At 35.5% G+C, this 13,203-nt stretch overlaps 1 protein-coding gene across 4 annotated transcripts in view; it reads right to left on the reverse strand.

The window, feature by feature from the left end:
• The window catches only part of LOC106069769 (erbin-like), an 82,240-nt gene that overhangs the window by 13,098 nt on the left and 55,939 nt on the right, over nt 1-13,203 (reverse strand). For all 4 annotated transcript variants that reach the window (XM_013229505.2, XM_056029312.1, XM_013229506.2 and 1 more), the window contains 7 exons: nt 3,616-3,705; nt 3,268-3,388; nt 1,821-1,895; nt 1,518-1,662; nt 992-1,064; nt 655-784; nt 119-304 (listed from right to left, as the gene is read on the reverse strand). In XM_013229505.2, the coding sequence (XP_013084959.2) occupies nt 119-304; nt 655-784; nt 992-1,064; nt 1,518-1,662; nt 1,821-1,895; nt 3,268-3,388; nt 3,616-3,705 (820 nt within the window). The remainder of the gene's footprint in view (nt 1-118; nt 305-654; nt 785-991; nt 1,065-1,517; nt 1,663-1,820; nt 1,896-3,267; nt 3,389-3,615; nt 3,706-13,203) is intronic.

Below are 13,203 nucleotides of genomic sequence, written 5' to 3' on the forward strand. Positions count from 1 at the left end.
TACAAGTCTTCATTTCCCTCTCTTTCTTTGGAATAATTTTTTCTAAAAATATCTAAATAAATTTTTAATTTGACAAAGACAAAATTGTTTAAAATGTATTGATACACTAATCACATACTTGATTCTCTGTTAACCAAAGAGCTTGCAGCTCTTTCAACTTAATGATGGTGAAAGGGAGGTAACGTAAGTAGTTGTCACTCAAATTTAAGACTCTTAGACGAGGGATGCGACCAAGCTCATCTGGTATATAAGTTAATTTGTTGCTGCGCATTGATAGTACAGTTATACCACTGCAACTCCCAAGCTGAAAAAATAAAAAAAAGTTTTTTAAATGCTAAAATAAATGCTTTTATTAATCTATAGCTATGAAAAAAGTAATAAGCTACAACTTGGCTTACATATATTTCCCAAATAAAATTAAACAATTGTCATCTTAAATATTTAATTTAATTATCGACTTAATACTACCTTGTCCTTTCTAATAAAAATAACTTGGATATAAAACAAAAAAATAAAATAAAAATACAGACTTTTATTTTGTATTTTGTTTTAAATCTGTTAACATTCAATTCAAGTGTAAAAGTGTTTTGTTGTGTACTAAACTATGATGATATCAAAGAAAGGTAAAACAAAAATAGATTACAATAAACAAACCTCAGCTGGTAAATATTTCAACATATTGTCATCAGCATAAAATGTCCTGAGATTTCTCAACAGGCCAATGCTGGCTGGCAAATCTTCCAGGTCATTCATACTGACATTTAACTCAGATAATGAAGATAGTCTGGGAGAGATAGTTGAAATCTCAAAGATAATAATAAAATTTTGACATTTTCAATAGTTTATTTAAAATAATATTTGCTTCATCAAACTAGCTAGAATTTAAAAATTGGAAAAAAAAAAGAGAATGATTAATAATATAATATTAAAACAAAGATACAAAATGTGTTTTATATTTTAATTATAATTGTGTGATGTGTAGTTTGCTTACCCTCCTAAAGTCTTCGGTAATGATGTCAGCTGATTGTCATCTGCTTTAAGTGTTGTCAGATGATTCAAATTACCTGCAGATTACAAAAAATAAAACAATAGACTGCACACTCTCCACAACTGTCAATGACAAATTGCATGCACATTGCATCTCCCAGTGTTTCATTTAGTTATAGTCAGATCATTTTTTTAAGTGTAAACACAAAATGTTTAATATAAATTACAATCTATATTTTTATTTCTCATGTGAGGACAAGAAAAAGAACATTAAAAAAAATGTTAACTAAATTATAATGACATACTTAATTCTTTGTTCACCAAAGAGCTTGCAACTCTTTCAACTTAAAAATAGTGAAAGGGAGTTAACATAAGTAGTTGTCCCTCAAATTTAAGACTCAGCATTTCATCTCAGTTACATGCTAATCATTATGTAACTATATTTATTTTTAAGCAGTTAAATGTGATATTATCGTTATGTTATCAAAGCACAACAAGAATTTATAAGGTTAGAAAAATAAATCACTGACCTATAGAATCAGGCAGACACATGAGATTGTTGGATGTCAAATGGAGATCTGCTAGAGCTACACAGCCTTCTATTTCTCCTGGCAAGTCTTGAAGTTGGTTCTTGCTGGCATCCAGAAACATGAGCTGTTTTAAGTTACCTATAGTCTGCACAGAAAAAAAATATATATCAAAACTTGCTATACTTCTAATGTGAAGTTGTCTGCATTCATATATTGTTACATCAACACAGCACCAACAAATTATGTAAAGAAATATAAGCTAAAAAACTAACAATAATGTTGATGAATGATTGTGTTACTTACATGTGTTATGGTTGCTATCTGATTATTGTCACACCACAGTTCCAGTAAGCTGGTCAACTCACCAATAACATCAGACTGAATAAACAATATTTACAGTCAGTGAATAACCCAAAAATAAAACAGCTTTTAAAATACATATAAAACTTAGAGCCAGTCAATAACTAACCTCAAGGAACAGTCTTGGGTCCACTACTATTTTTAATTTACATAAATGATTTACCAAATTGCATTACTTCAGGAACAAAAGTCAGATTATTTGCAGACGATTGCATAATATATAGAACAATAAAAACAACACAAGACACAGATATTTTACAAAGAGAATTAGATGAATTACAGAAATGGGAATCAAATTGGAGCACGTCTTTCCACCCAGAAAAATGTCAGTTGTTAAGAGTAACAAAAAAACTAAAACAAATTAATTCCACTTATCTTATTCAGTAACACAAACTAAAAACGCAAAATACCTAGGTGTTATAATAAATGAAAAACTGTCATGGAATCCACATATTGATGAAACTACAAAAAAATCAAACAAAGCATTAGGATTTATTAAAAGAAATTTCTATAAATCAAATAAGAACATAAAACTAAAATGTTATTTAACCTTGGTTAGGCCAATAATAGAATATGCATCCTCTGTTTGGGACCCCTCAACTCAAGAAAACATTAAGAAACTAGAACAGACACAAAATAGAGCAGTGCGATTCATAACAAACGAATATTCACATTTGACTAGAGTAACACCTTTAGTAAAATCACTAAATTTAGAAAGCCTTCAGGACAGAAGGCTCAAAAGTAAAGTAGCAATAATACATAAAACACTGAACCATAATCTTCAAATACAAAAACAAAATTTAATAAAATACTCTGAAAGACACAAAGATAAAGGCACATTCCTCGTCCCATATGCTAGGACAAATTTGTACAAATACTCCTTCTTCCCTAGTGCTATTAGAGCATGGAATGGGTTGCCTGAGCTAGCCAGGAAAACCAGTGACTTGGCAGAATTTAAGTCATTGGTTAATATGCATGACTAAATGCATGACGCGTAGGACGTAATCATCTTCTTTTTTGAAGTAACGTCTGTATTATATAAGATAAGATAAGAATAAATGGAAGATATATAATATTTAAGCTACATTTTAGAAATACTTAGTCAATCCATAAGCTTATGTGACATAAATCTTAGAGTACATATAGTAGGCCTACCTAGAATAAATCTGTAAATCAATATAAAATAGATTTCAAGCCACAGATAATGAATACTTTAATAGTCCATAAACCAATTTTACACTAATTACAATTACAGCAATAACTTTATAACAAAGAAATGAAGTCAAATTGTTTATTGAAGTAACTACCAGTCATTTGTAATACTTGTCAATATATATATATATCCAAATTATAAAAATTCTCATAAAAGAATTTCTCAAAGTGTACTCACCAATTCTGTGAACTCATTATTCCCAATGTCAAGTCTTTCAAGGTCAGTCAAACGACCAAATGACTTCGGTAAAGTTTTCAGATGATTTTCTCTCATTTCAAGGATTCGAAGTTTTACCATTCTGAAGTCAACATATAATCATCATATACAACTAGGTATTACCAATAGAAACCAATATTAAACATCAAGGAACTTGATAATTTCAATAGTCAGAGATTAAGTGGTTGTCAAGCCACTCCGTACAACTTGAACTGAATCTATTTTTTCCCTCTGTCTAGGTGTGTCCTATAACACAAAGTTTGAAACTATCAGAAAAAGAGTAAGCCTACCAATAGATCTCAAGCTCACCTTCCAAAACTGCCAGGTAAGTAATCCAAGAAAGTATCATTCAGAAACAGATGAGTCAGGTTGGACAGCTGAGTAAATCCCTCAGGTAGCCTGGAGACAAAATGTAAAGTTTTTAGGAGAGAAGAGTTCAAGATTGAGAGAAAAGAGAACATAGAGAAAAGAGAAAGAAAGGGAGAATATAAAGAGAGACTATGGAGAAAAAGAGAGAATATAAATTTGAGAGAAATATGGAGAGAAAAAAAGAGAATATTAGGAGAAAAAGAAAACATGGATGCTAATACTAGTAATAGGCCTTTATTAAAGAGGGGAGAGTTTTATAATGCTTAACAACTAATTGTTGCTTTTTTGTTGTTGTTTTTAATAAATCAATTTTTTTTAAAATAAAAACAAAAAAAATGTTTTTTCAAACTCCAAAGTACAGATCAACTTTCTCCTTATAAGAAAAACATAAAAAAAAGTAAAAGTATTTTTATGCTAAGAGAAAATGAGGGACGGACAGTCACAGACGGAAAAGAAACTGGAGCGAGAGAGAATAATGTTTTTTGATTTGTATATAGGCTAGTGAGATGGGTAAGGAGGCTTAACAGAGAAGAGAAAGGGGAAAGAACTGTGCCCATTGTGATAAGACTGACAGCTCAATCTATTGTATGACAGGCCCTAAACATCTAACTCTAGTTTTTAAGCTGGTGATAATAACTGTGTTTGTGTGTTTGCTGAGGTCGTACCGCAAGGAGCTTCAAATACCTGTATTGTCAAGGCTGGAGGGGGGGGGGGCTTCAAATTATAACATTTATAATTTACGTGATGGCGGATCGAAATATAACATTTATAATTTACGTGATGGCGGATCGAAATATAGCATTTATAATTTACGTGATGGCGGATCGAAATATAGCATTTATAATTTACGTGATGGCGGATCGAAATATAGCATTTATAATTTACGTGATGGCGGATCGAAATATAGCATTTATAATTTACGTGATGGCGGATCGAAATATAGCATTTATAATTTACGTGATGGCGGATCGAAATATAGCATTTATAATTTACGTGATGGCGGATCGAAATATAGCATTTATAATTTACGTGATGGCGGATCGAAATATAGCATTTATAATTTACGTGATGGCGGATCGAAATATAGCATTTATAATTTACGTGATGGCGGATCGAAATATAGCATTTATAATTTACGTGATGGCGGATCGAAATGTAGCATTTATAATTTACGTGATGGCGGATCGAAATATAGCATTTATAATTTACGTGATGGCGGATCGAAATATAGCATTTATAATTTATGCTTTCCATGCAATCCTTTGTTTAAATAAAGCAGGCAAAGACAGTTCACTGACATATGTAAGCAAAGATTCCATTGATAGGTTCAGACCGTCTAGTTTTTTAATATGATGTGTTAACTATAAATATTAGTTAATACATAGCAGAATTTCCCAGCATTCTTCCGTTACATTCGAACTTCCTTCACCTTTCAAAATACTAAAAGAAACTATAACCAGCCCACCCCTTTTTTTGTTTCCCCATTCCACCTACGATCATGCATGGCGTAGCCTGTGCTATGGAATGAAATGGCTTTCTGACGCCAAGGTGTCCCGCCCACTTTCCTCACGTAGTGTAAGTTTATTGCAGCCCCCCCCCCTCCCTCCCTCACGCTTAACATCAGTGTTCTTTATTTCCTCGTACACTCTGGTCTTCAATGTAATACAAAGATCAGTTTATAAGAAATGAAAAATTGATCATTGATTATTGTTTCTCATCATTTGTGCTAAAAATATTAGTGTCAGTCTGCACAAGAGCCTAATTGCTAAGACCTCGAAGTATAAATAGCATGGGCGTAGCCAGGATTTTTTTTCGGGGAGGGTTTTGGGGGGGGGGAATCCCGCGAAAAAAAAATATATATAAATATATATGTGTGTGTGTGTGTGTGTACATAATTAATCTTTATTACATTCTGACCCTTTCGGAAGACGTTTATTGTTTATTGTAGACTCCCCGCCCTTGATAGCAAGGGGGTCAGGGGGAGTTTGCAGCGCTTCCCCAGCGCGGGGCGAAGCCCCGCCGCCGAGCACTATTTCTGGTATTGAAAGCCAACAAAATGCATATTCTGAGGTATCTACAGTGCATTATCTTGCTATTAAAAAGTTTTATTTCAAAAACCTAATGTGCTATTCTTACTGACTTGAACCCTCTCGCGCCGTTCGGCGCATTTTCCGGCAAGCTATTTCCGCAACTCTTATTTTGCGTAATTCATTTTGTCGGAAAACATGTCCCGCAAAACCTCATGTGACGCTCTGTCCCAACCTTACTAAGGATTCGACTCCCAGTTCGGCATATGATTTCTTTGATTTAGACCCGATCTCTATGACTGACTCCTAAAATCTGTCTTAGCCATCTTTGTTGAGACACATTTAATGATTTTCAATTTCGGCAGAAGACTATTCACACTTAATTAATGGAGCCCAAGCCACTGGTAGAAATTTGTAACCTTTCTTGACTACGCTCTTGGAATTACATGCCTGTATTTCGCTTTAGATTTCATATCGAAAAAAAAAATTGTTTTCGTCAAATCATCTGTTGAGGGGTTTTAAACTAAAAAATCTCTGTTTTTTTTTTTGTTTGTTTTGTTTTTAATTCAAAACCCCATTTAGCAACGATCATAGAATTTGGTGACTGTAGTTTGCTTTAAAATAATATTGAAGAGAGAGGTTTTCAACTCTAAACGCTCTGTAGGGGAATTTTAAACTCAAAACCATCTGGAGGGGTTTAAAACTTTAAAGAAAAAGCCATATGGAGAAGGGGGATTTAAACTCAAAACCACTTTGGCTACGCTCATAGATTTTATAGTGTGTAATTTGCTTTTTTTTTTTTTACATTGAAGAGGTACTTTTTAACTTCAACCCCAACTGGAAGGGGGAGGGGGGTTAAACTCAAAACCCCTTTGGCTACGCTCATAGAATTTTGAGTGTGTAATTTGCTTTTTTTATATTGAAGATGGGGTTATCGTAAATTTAGGATGGGGTTTTAAAATCAAAATCTTCCTCAACTGTGCTGTTGGAATTTGGGGATTGTTGTTTGCATTTTTTTTTTGTTTTGTTTTATAGAAGATGGGGGATTTAACTGCAAAAACCTCTGGTAGGGGGTTTAAAATCCCCTGTAGGGGGTTTTAAACTCAAAGCCCCCTGGTAGAGGGATTTGTATCTCAAAACCCCCTGATAGGGGTTTTTAAAATCTCAAAACCCCCTGGTAGGGGGATTTAAACTCAAAACCCCCTGGTAGAGGGTTTTTAACTCAAAACTGCCTCGGCTGTGCTGTGGTAAGTGATGATTTAGTATTAAAATATCACCTAAAATAAACAAAATGAAAGCAAAAATCAGTCACTTAATTCCGTCCCCGTCCCCCTGCGGGGGGGGGGGGGGGATTTCATTTCGGGGGGGGGGTTTGAACCCCAAGAACCCCCCCCCCCCTGGCTACGCCCATGATAAATAGATCCACGTTTCAACGTTATACTCCCATTCCTTAACACACAGAGAATGTAGGCTCTTAGCCTTCGTTTTAACACTAGTTTATTGAAGGGTTGTATAAAATAATGTCTCATTTGTCTAAGTGGGATGGTTAATGCAAATCTACAGACTCTATATAATAATAATAGTCTCAGAATCTTGTCAGTTTCCGGTTTAAGCAAGATGAGTTAAAAAAATAATTGAATTCATATCACTAATTCGTATGCTTTCACTTGTTACTATAAATCCTTTATGCACCATTTACAGCCGGAGTTATTCTAAAATTTAGTGCTATACCTGGATGACACAACTGACTTTTAGGTTATAGACATGTTCTCCACTTTAATTACCTCTTCCCCTCCCTCAAAACTCAACGCAAACCCCTCCTCTCTTTCCGCCCTTCTCCATGAAAACAAAAACAACTAAAAAAATGTCTTCGTTGACTCAAGAAATTCTTTGACCATGTGTACTGATCCAGTGAACCCAATATGGACCCAACCAGCTTCCTACACAGTCACCCCATTGTTCCATCACCTGCTTTAAAAGCCCTAACATTCTGAGATTCAAGCTTAGCTAGCCTAGGTCACGTGACCGCATAGGATTCAAATACTAATTGTTAAGCCTTAAAGACATTAACATAACGAAAAAAAATATGTATTTAAATTATTTGGAATAACAGGTAGAGGAGTCATACTTTCAAGTCTGCACTAACTTTATTTATAGATCTACTAGAAGCATCTGATTTTTCAAACATAAAAAGCCCCCACCCCATAATCTTGTAACTTCATCTTTGAATAGCTACTAAATCTACTTGGAGACGACCTAGCTAGCGAATAAGAAGAGATAATAGTCCTTTCAAAATGGGAGATTAAATCATGTTTTGAAAAAAACTTCGTAGCAAGGCAAGGTGGAAGTTCTATCAAGATAAGAGGGAGGGGGAAAAAGAGGAGAAAAAAAAAAGGGGGGGGGGTAGGAATAGCACAAGTCGTTTTAAAAAGGGCAATAACTTGAAAGTAAGTCCTAAGTTTTTATTGGATGGGGATTATTTGATCTAGCTACAAGCAAAGTGTTGCACTTCTTGGTGCCAGTCAGTTTTTGAGAGAAAAAATCGTTCACGTATGTGTAATGGCCTAGTTACATTAATTATGGGGCAAAACATCGTGTACAGTTCATTTCCATTCACCAGGTATTTCATAGCTCTAGGATTCCATACTTAATTCATGCAGCAATTCTAATCTGTTCATTATACAATAATCTTGTTATTCTGCCCATCGGCACATGTTCAAGCCATGTCGTGCCTATTTGTGTTTTATTCTATTCGTCTGATCTCTACAGTTTCAAGAGTGAAATGACAACAAGATGTGTTTCTAGAAAAAACCCAAGACGATATTTCGAGGCTCATGAAAATATTTACTTGTGAAATGAATTGGTGTTATAGCTGAAATACATCCCATAGTCATCAAGAACGATTCTCTTAAAATGATAGTCAAACCATTCCATCATTGATGTCCTAGTTATTTTAATCTCTAGCGGAGTAATTCAGAAGAAAAATGGATAGTCTTAAGGAAACTAAACCTTCACATTAAAAAAACAAACCAATAATAATAAAACTGCTGTGACTGGCATTTGTGCAGTTTCTCTGTGATTCTTCTCGTGTTTCACGTTCATGACAGACCCACATGAAATGTACATCAACAATGTTTGTTTGAAAGTCATACATAAGTTCACAAACCAACTAGAGCGAAAATTGCATTCACAAATCCAAACCGTTATAGGCCCATTTTTGTGAGCCCCAAAAAACAAAACAAAAAAAACAACTACAACAATTTGGCCATCTCACAAGGTCCTCATGGCTCGCAAAGAACTTCTTTTAGGCAACAGTAGTTAAGAGGGGGGAAAAAAAAGAAGATGCAGACAGAGAAAGCGATTGAAAGGCAGCAGAATGGTAGGCGTGTCATTGACAGAGATTCCATTCAAGGCAAAAGTTTCAGACTAAATGTTTTTTGACATTTTATTTAATTTTGTATTGTCTGCCTCTGCTTTTAAACAAGGTTTTGGATGCATCTTCTATTGTTCAAGTCACTTCGAGCCAAAACAAAATTGAAGGTACTACTTCTGATGTTGTCCGAACCTAGCTAAACACAGATTTTATAGAATCGATATCATATCAATCTAGATTGACTGGTAATCTCATTCCTGTGATCAAACAGCACAAATCCCTAGCAGAAGTTTATAGACAAGATGTTTGTTCAATAAACTTACATCATATTTGTTATAAGCACTCTAGTTTAGTTTATTCAAACAGCTTTAGACTATCCACTAAACAACTGGATCATATCGTTAGACGTGTGTACAAGGATGAAATGGGGATTAGGAAACTGTAGAGCTAAATCAAAATGAGAAGCGTTGTAAAAAAAATGTTCGTAGCAGACGGCAGTTAAGAAAACGATCAAAACAATAACTTTTTGATTTTGAAAGAGCGTCACACAAATCAAACACAAATTTAGTTGTCTATGTCGAGGACTGTGTAGAGGGAGAAAGAAATGGATAGAAATCTCTATCATATTTAATAGCCGGCACCAGAGAAAAGACCAAAATTTCTTACATACTTGAAACAGAAAAAAAAATATTTTGAAAATATTTTTCCTTTCTTACAAGTCATGTAGGCCTATAGGCGAGAGAAAGAGAGCACGGAGAGATAGAGGGAGAGAGAGATCATATCTATTTTAACATTAGAAACATTTAAAAAAACATCTTTAAATCATGAATATGAATTTACAATTTAAAAAAAAAATTATATTAAGCCAACTTAGCAGAAATAAAGAACAAAATATTCAAAAGGATAGGATAGGATATAGGTTAATAACAAATTATATTAAGCCAACTTAGCAGAAATAAAGAACAAAATATTCAAAAGGATAGGATATAGGTTAATATCAACGATTTTTTTAAAAATACGACTTCTGTACAAATTGATATTGGCAACTTTCTCCTTTACTTAGGTTAACAAAAAATATTACAATAATTATTGGAGGTTAAACTCTTCGAACGCCTCATTCTATATACTTTCTGTTGTAATACTGGATGCTACGTAGTGGCATAGACATTTATTTTACATGGAGAGGCTGTAACCTCTTTGTCCTATTGGGACCATTATAAAATATTCTATGAAAAAAGAACTCTTCTGTGTTCGCTCTATTATACAATTTTAGGGTTAAAACTTCTTACACTAAACCAGGGGTCTCAAACACGTAGCCCGCGGGCCAAAAAACAATTTTGTGTGGCCCGCGGCCACGTCCGCGAATTCAAAAAAAAAAAAAATAGATAAAATTTACAATGATCACATATACGCCGTGAAATGATTTACAACTGCACAAATCATTAAATGAGGTGTCCGCCCACTGCAAGTGAAGATTCTGTGAAGTCAAGCTTTGTTGTTAGCGAGACGATAGCAAAGGCATCACGACCATTCACTGAAGGCCAGTTTGTAAAAGAGTGTATGCTACAGGCGTGTGAAATTATCTGCCCCGAGAAAAAGAAACTCTTCGAAGGCATACGTTTGTCTGCGAACACAGTTGCAAGCAGGATCACCGAGTCAGCGACAAATGTTCAACAGCAACTGATTGCCGCTGCAAAAGACTTTGTAGCATATTCCATTGCACTGGACGAGTCTACTGGTGTAACAGACACCGCATACTGGGCCGTATTCATTCGTGGGGTCGACGAAAACTTGAACATTGCTGAAGAGCTATTGGACTTACTAGCCATGAAAGGAACGACGACTGGACACGACGTGTTTCAAGAACTGGAAGCTTGTATTGACAGGTGTGTGGGCTACCGTGGGAGAAAACTTGTTTCAGTGGCTACAGACGGTGCACCAGCAATGTGTTCAGAGAAGGTTGGTGTTGTTGGATTAATGGTAGAAAAACGGTATCAGCTCACTTTGGCGGGACCTTTTGCAGCCATACACTGCATTCTGCACCAAGAAGCACTCTGTGGCAAAAGTCTACAAATGAAGAACGTGATGGATGTTGTCGTGAAGACGGTGAACTTCATACGTGCACGGGGTCTCAACCACAGACAGTTTGTGTCATTTCTAGCTGATTTAGAAACGGAATACGGAGAGTTGCTTTATCATACGGAAGTCAGATGGTTGAGTCCCGAAAAAGTGCAGCAGAGTTTTTTGAACGGGAAATAGCATTGTTCAAGGCAATGAAAGACTGAGACATACCTCAGCTAAGGGACCCAATGTTTTGTCGGATCTTGCTTTTCTTACTGACATCACGCAACATCTCAATGCACTCAATTCACAACTACAGAGCACAAAGCAGCTGATTACCGTGATGTTTGACCGCATCAAATCATTCAGATACAAGCTGACTTTGTAGGCCACTCAGCTGGCAGATGGAAACCTGGCTCTTTTGTCTTTTCTACAGTGCATTACGGTTAAACCACAGCGTCTGAAAGACTACGGAGACATCCTCTCTAGACTCTAGGAAGATTTTGAACACCGCTTTCAGCAATTCACTGCTCTCGAACCACAGTTTTTCCTTGTTGCCACTTCGTTCGCAGTTGAAATGAAAAACGTTACTGAGGAAGTCCAGATGGAACTACACTGGACCTGCAGTATGACACTGTTCTGAAGCAAAAATACGCTGATGTTGGTGTTCCAGATTTCTACCAGTTACTTCCCAGAGAGAAGTTTCCAAACTTATTCTGCGCAGCTGCTAGAATTCTAGCGATGTTTGGGAGTACGTAGTTTGCGAACAGTTTTTTCCAGAATGAAGATCAAAACAGCATTACGATCAAGACTGACTGATAAGCATCTGAGAGCAACCTTGCGGCTTGCCACTACACGCGACTTCAGGCCTAAGGTCGATGGTCTGGTCTCTGCCAGACGCTCTCAGCTGAGTAGACAGAAACATGAGTGACGAGCCATCTGCAGTAGGCCTAGTAATTATAGTTGTCTTTTTATTTTTTTTTGGGGGGGGGGAGGGGGGGAACTACAGTTTCTCCTTTTTAATTAGTGACAGAGACAACGTCAACTTATTTTGGTAAACCTAACTGCCTGTGCATGTAATAAACTACACTAAATGTAATTAATAATTATAAAAACTTTATTTTAGCATTTAACTGCAGTGACAGTAGTGTTCCTAAAATTTAATGAAAAAACATTCTCTTTTTGTGGTGCGGCCCGCTGAATGGTTGCTACGTTCCACTGTGGCCCACATGCTGAAATGAGATTGAGACCCCTGCACTAAACCAACTACTTACCCAGTTAAATACGAATAATCTAGAGGGATTCTCTTGTTAAAATCTAGATCTAGAGGGATTCTCTTGTTAAAATCTAGATCTAGAGGGATTCTCTTGTTCAAATCTAGATCTAGGGGGATTCTCTTGTTCAAATCTAGATCTAGGGGGATTCTCTTGTTCAAATCTAGATCTAGAGGGATTCTCTTGTTCAAATCTAGATCTAGAGGGATTCTCTTGTTCAAATCTAGATCTAGGGGGATTCTCTTGTTCAAATCTAGATCTAGGGGGATTCTCTTGTTCAAATCTAGATCTAGAGGGATTCTCTTCTTCAAATCTAGATCTAGAGGGATTCTCTTGTTCAAATCTAGATCTAGAGGGATTCTCTTCTTCAAATCTAGATCTAGAGGGATTCTCTTGTTCAAATCTAGATCTAGAGGGATTCTCTTGTTCAAATCACTGAGCTACGTTTTATTGTCCTTTCCGCGCTATCTTTGAAGAGAAAGTAACTGTCTCCCTCCAAATATGATTGTAAAGTAACTTTTATACACAAGAATAACATGAATATAATAGTTATTAATGAAAACTAAACCAAATTGTATGTAAAAACATCACAGAGAAAGAAATGGTGGAAAGAAAAAAAAAACAAAAAACAATCACACCAATGAGTACATAACAACAGTCAACAGCACTATTAAAACAAACATTCATTAATGATGGAGCATTCATTTCACTCAGATGATACACACAAAGGATTGAAAAAGGGGAGGAAAGTGAGTGCGGAAACGAATGTTTGTAGACAAACACAAACATTACT

The sequence above is a fragment of the Biomphalaria glabrata genome, chromosome 5 (genome assembly GCF_947242115.1).
Source record: "Biomphalaria glabrata chromosome 5, xgBioGlab47.1, whole genome shotgun sequence".
NCBI classification, from domain to species: domain Eukaryota; kingdom Metazoa; phylum Mollusca; class Gastropoda; family Planorbidae; genus Biomphalaria; species Biomphalaria glabrata.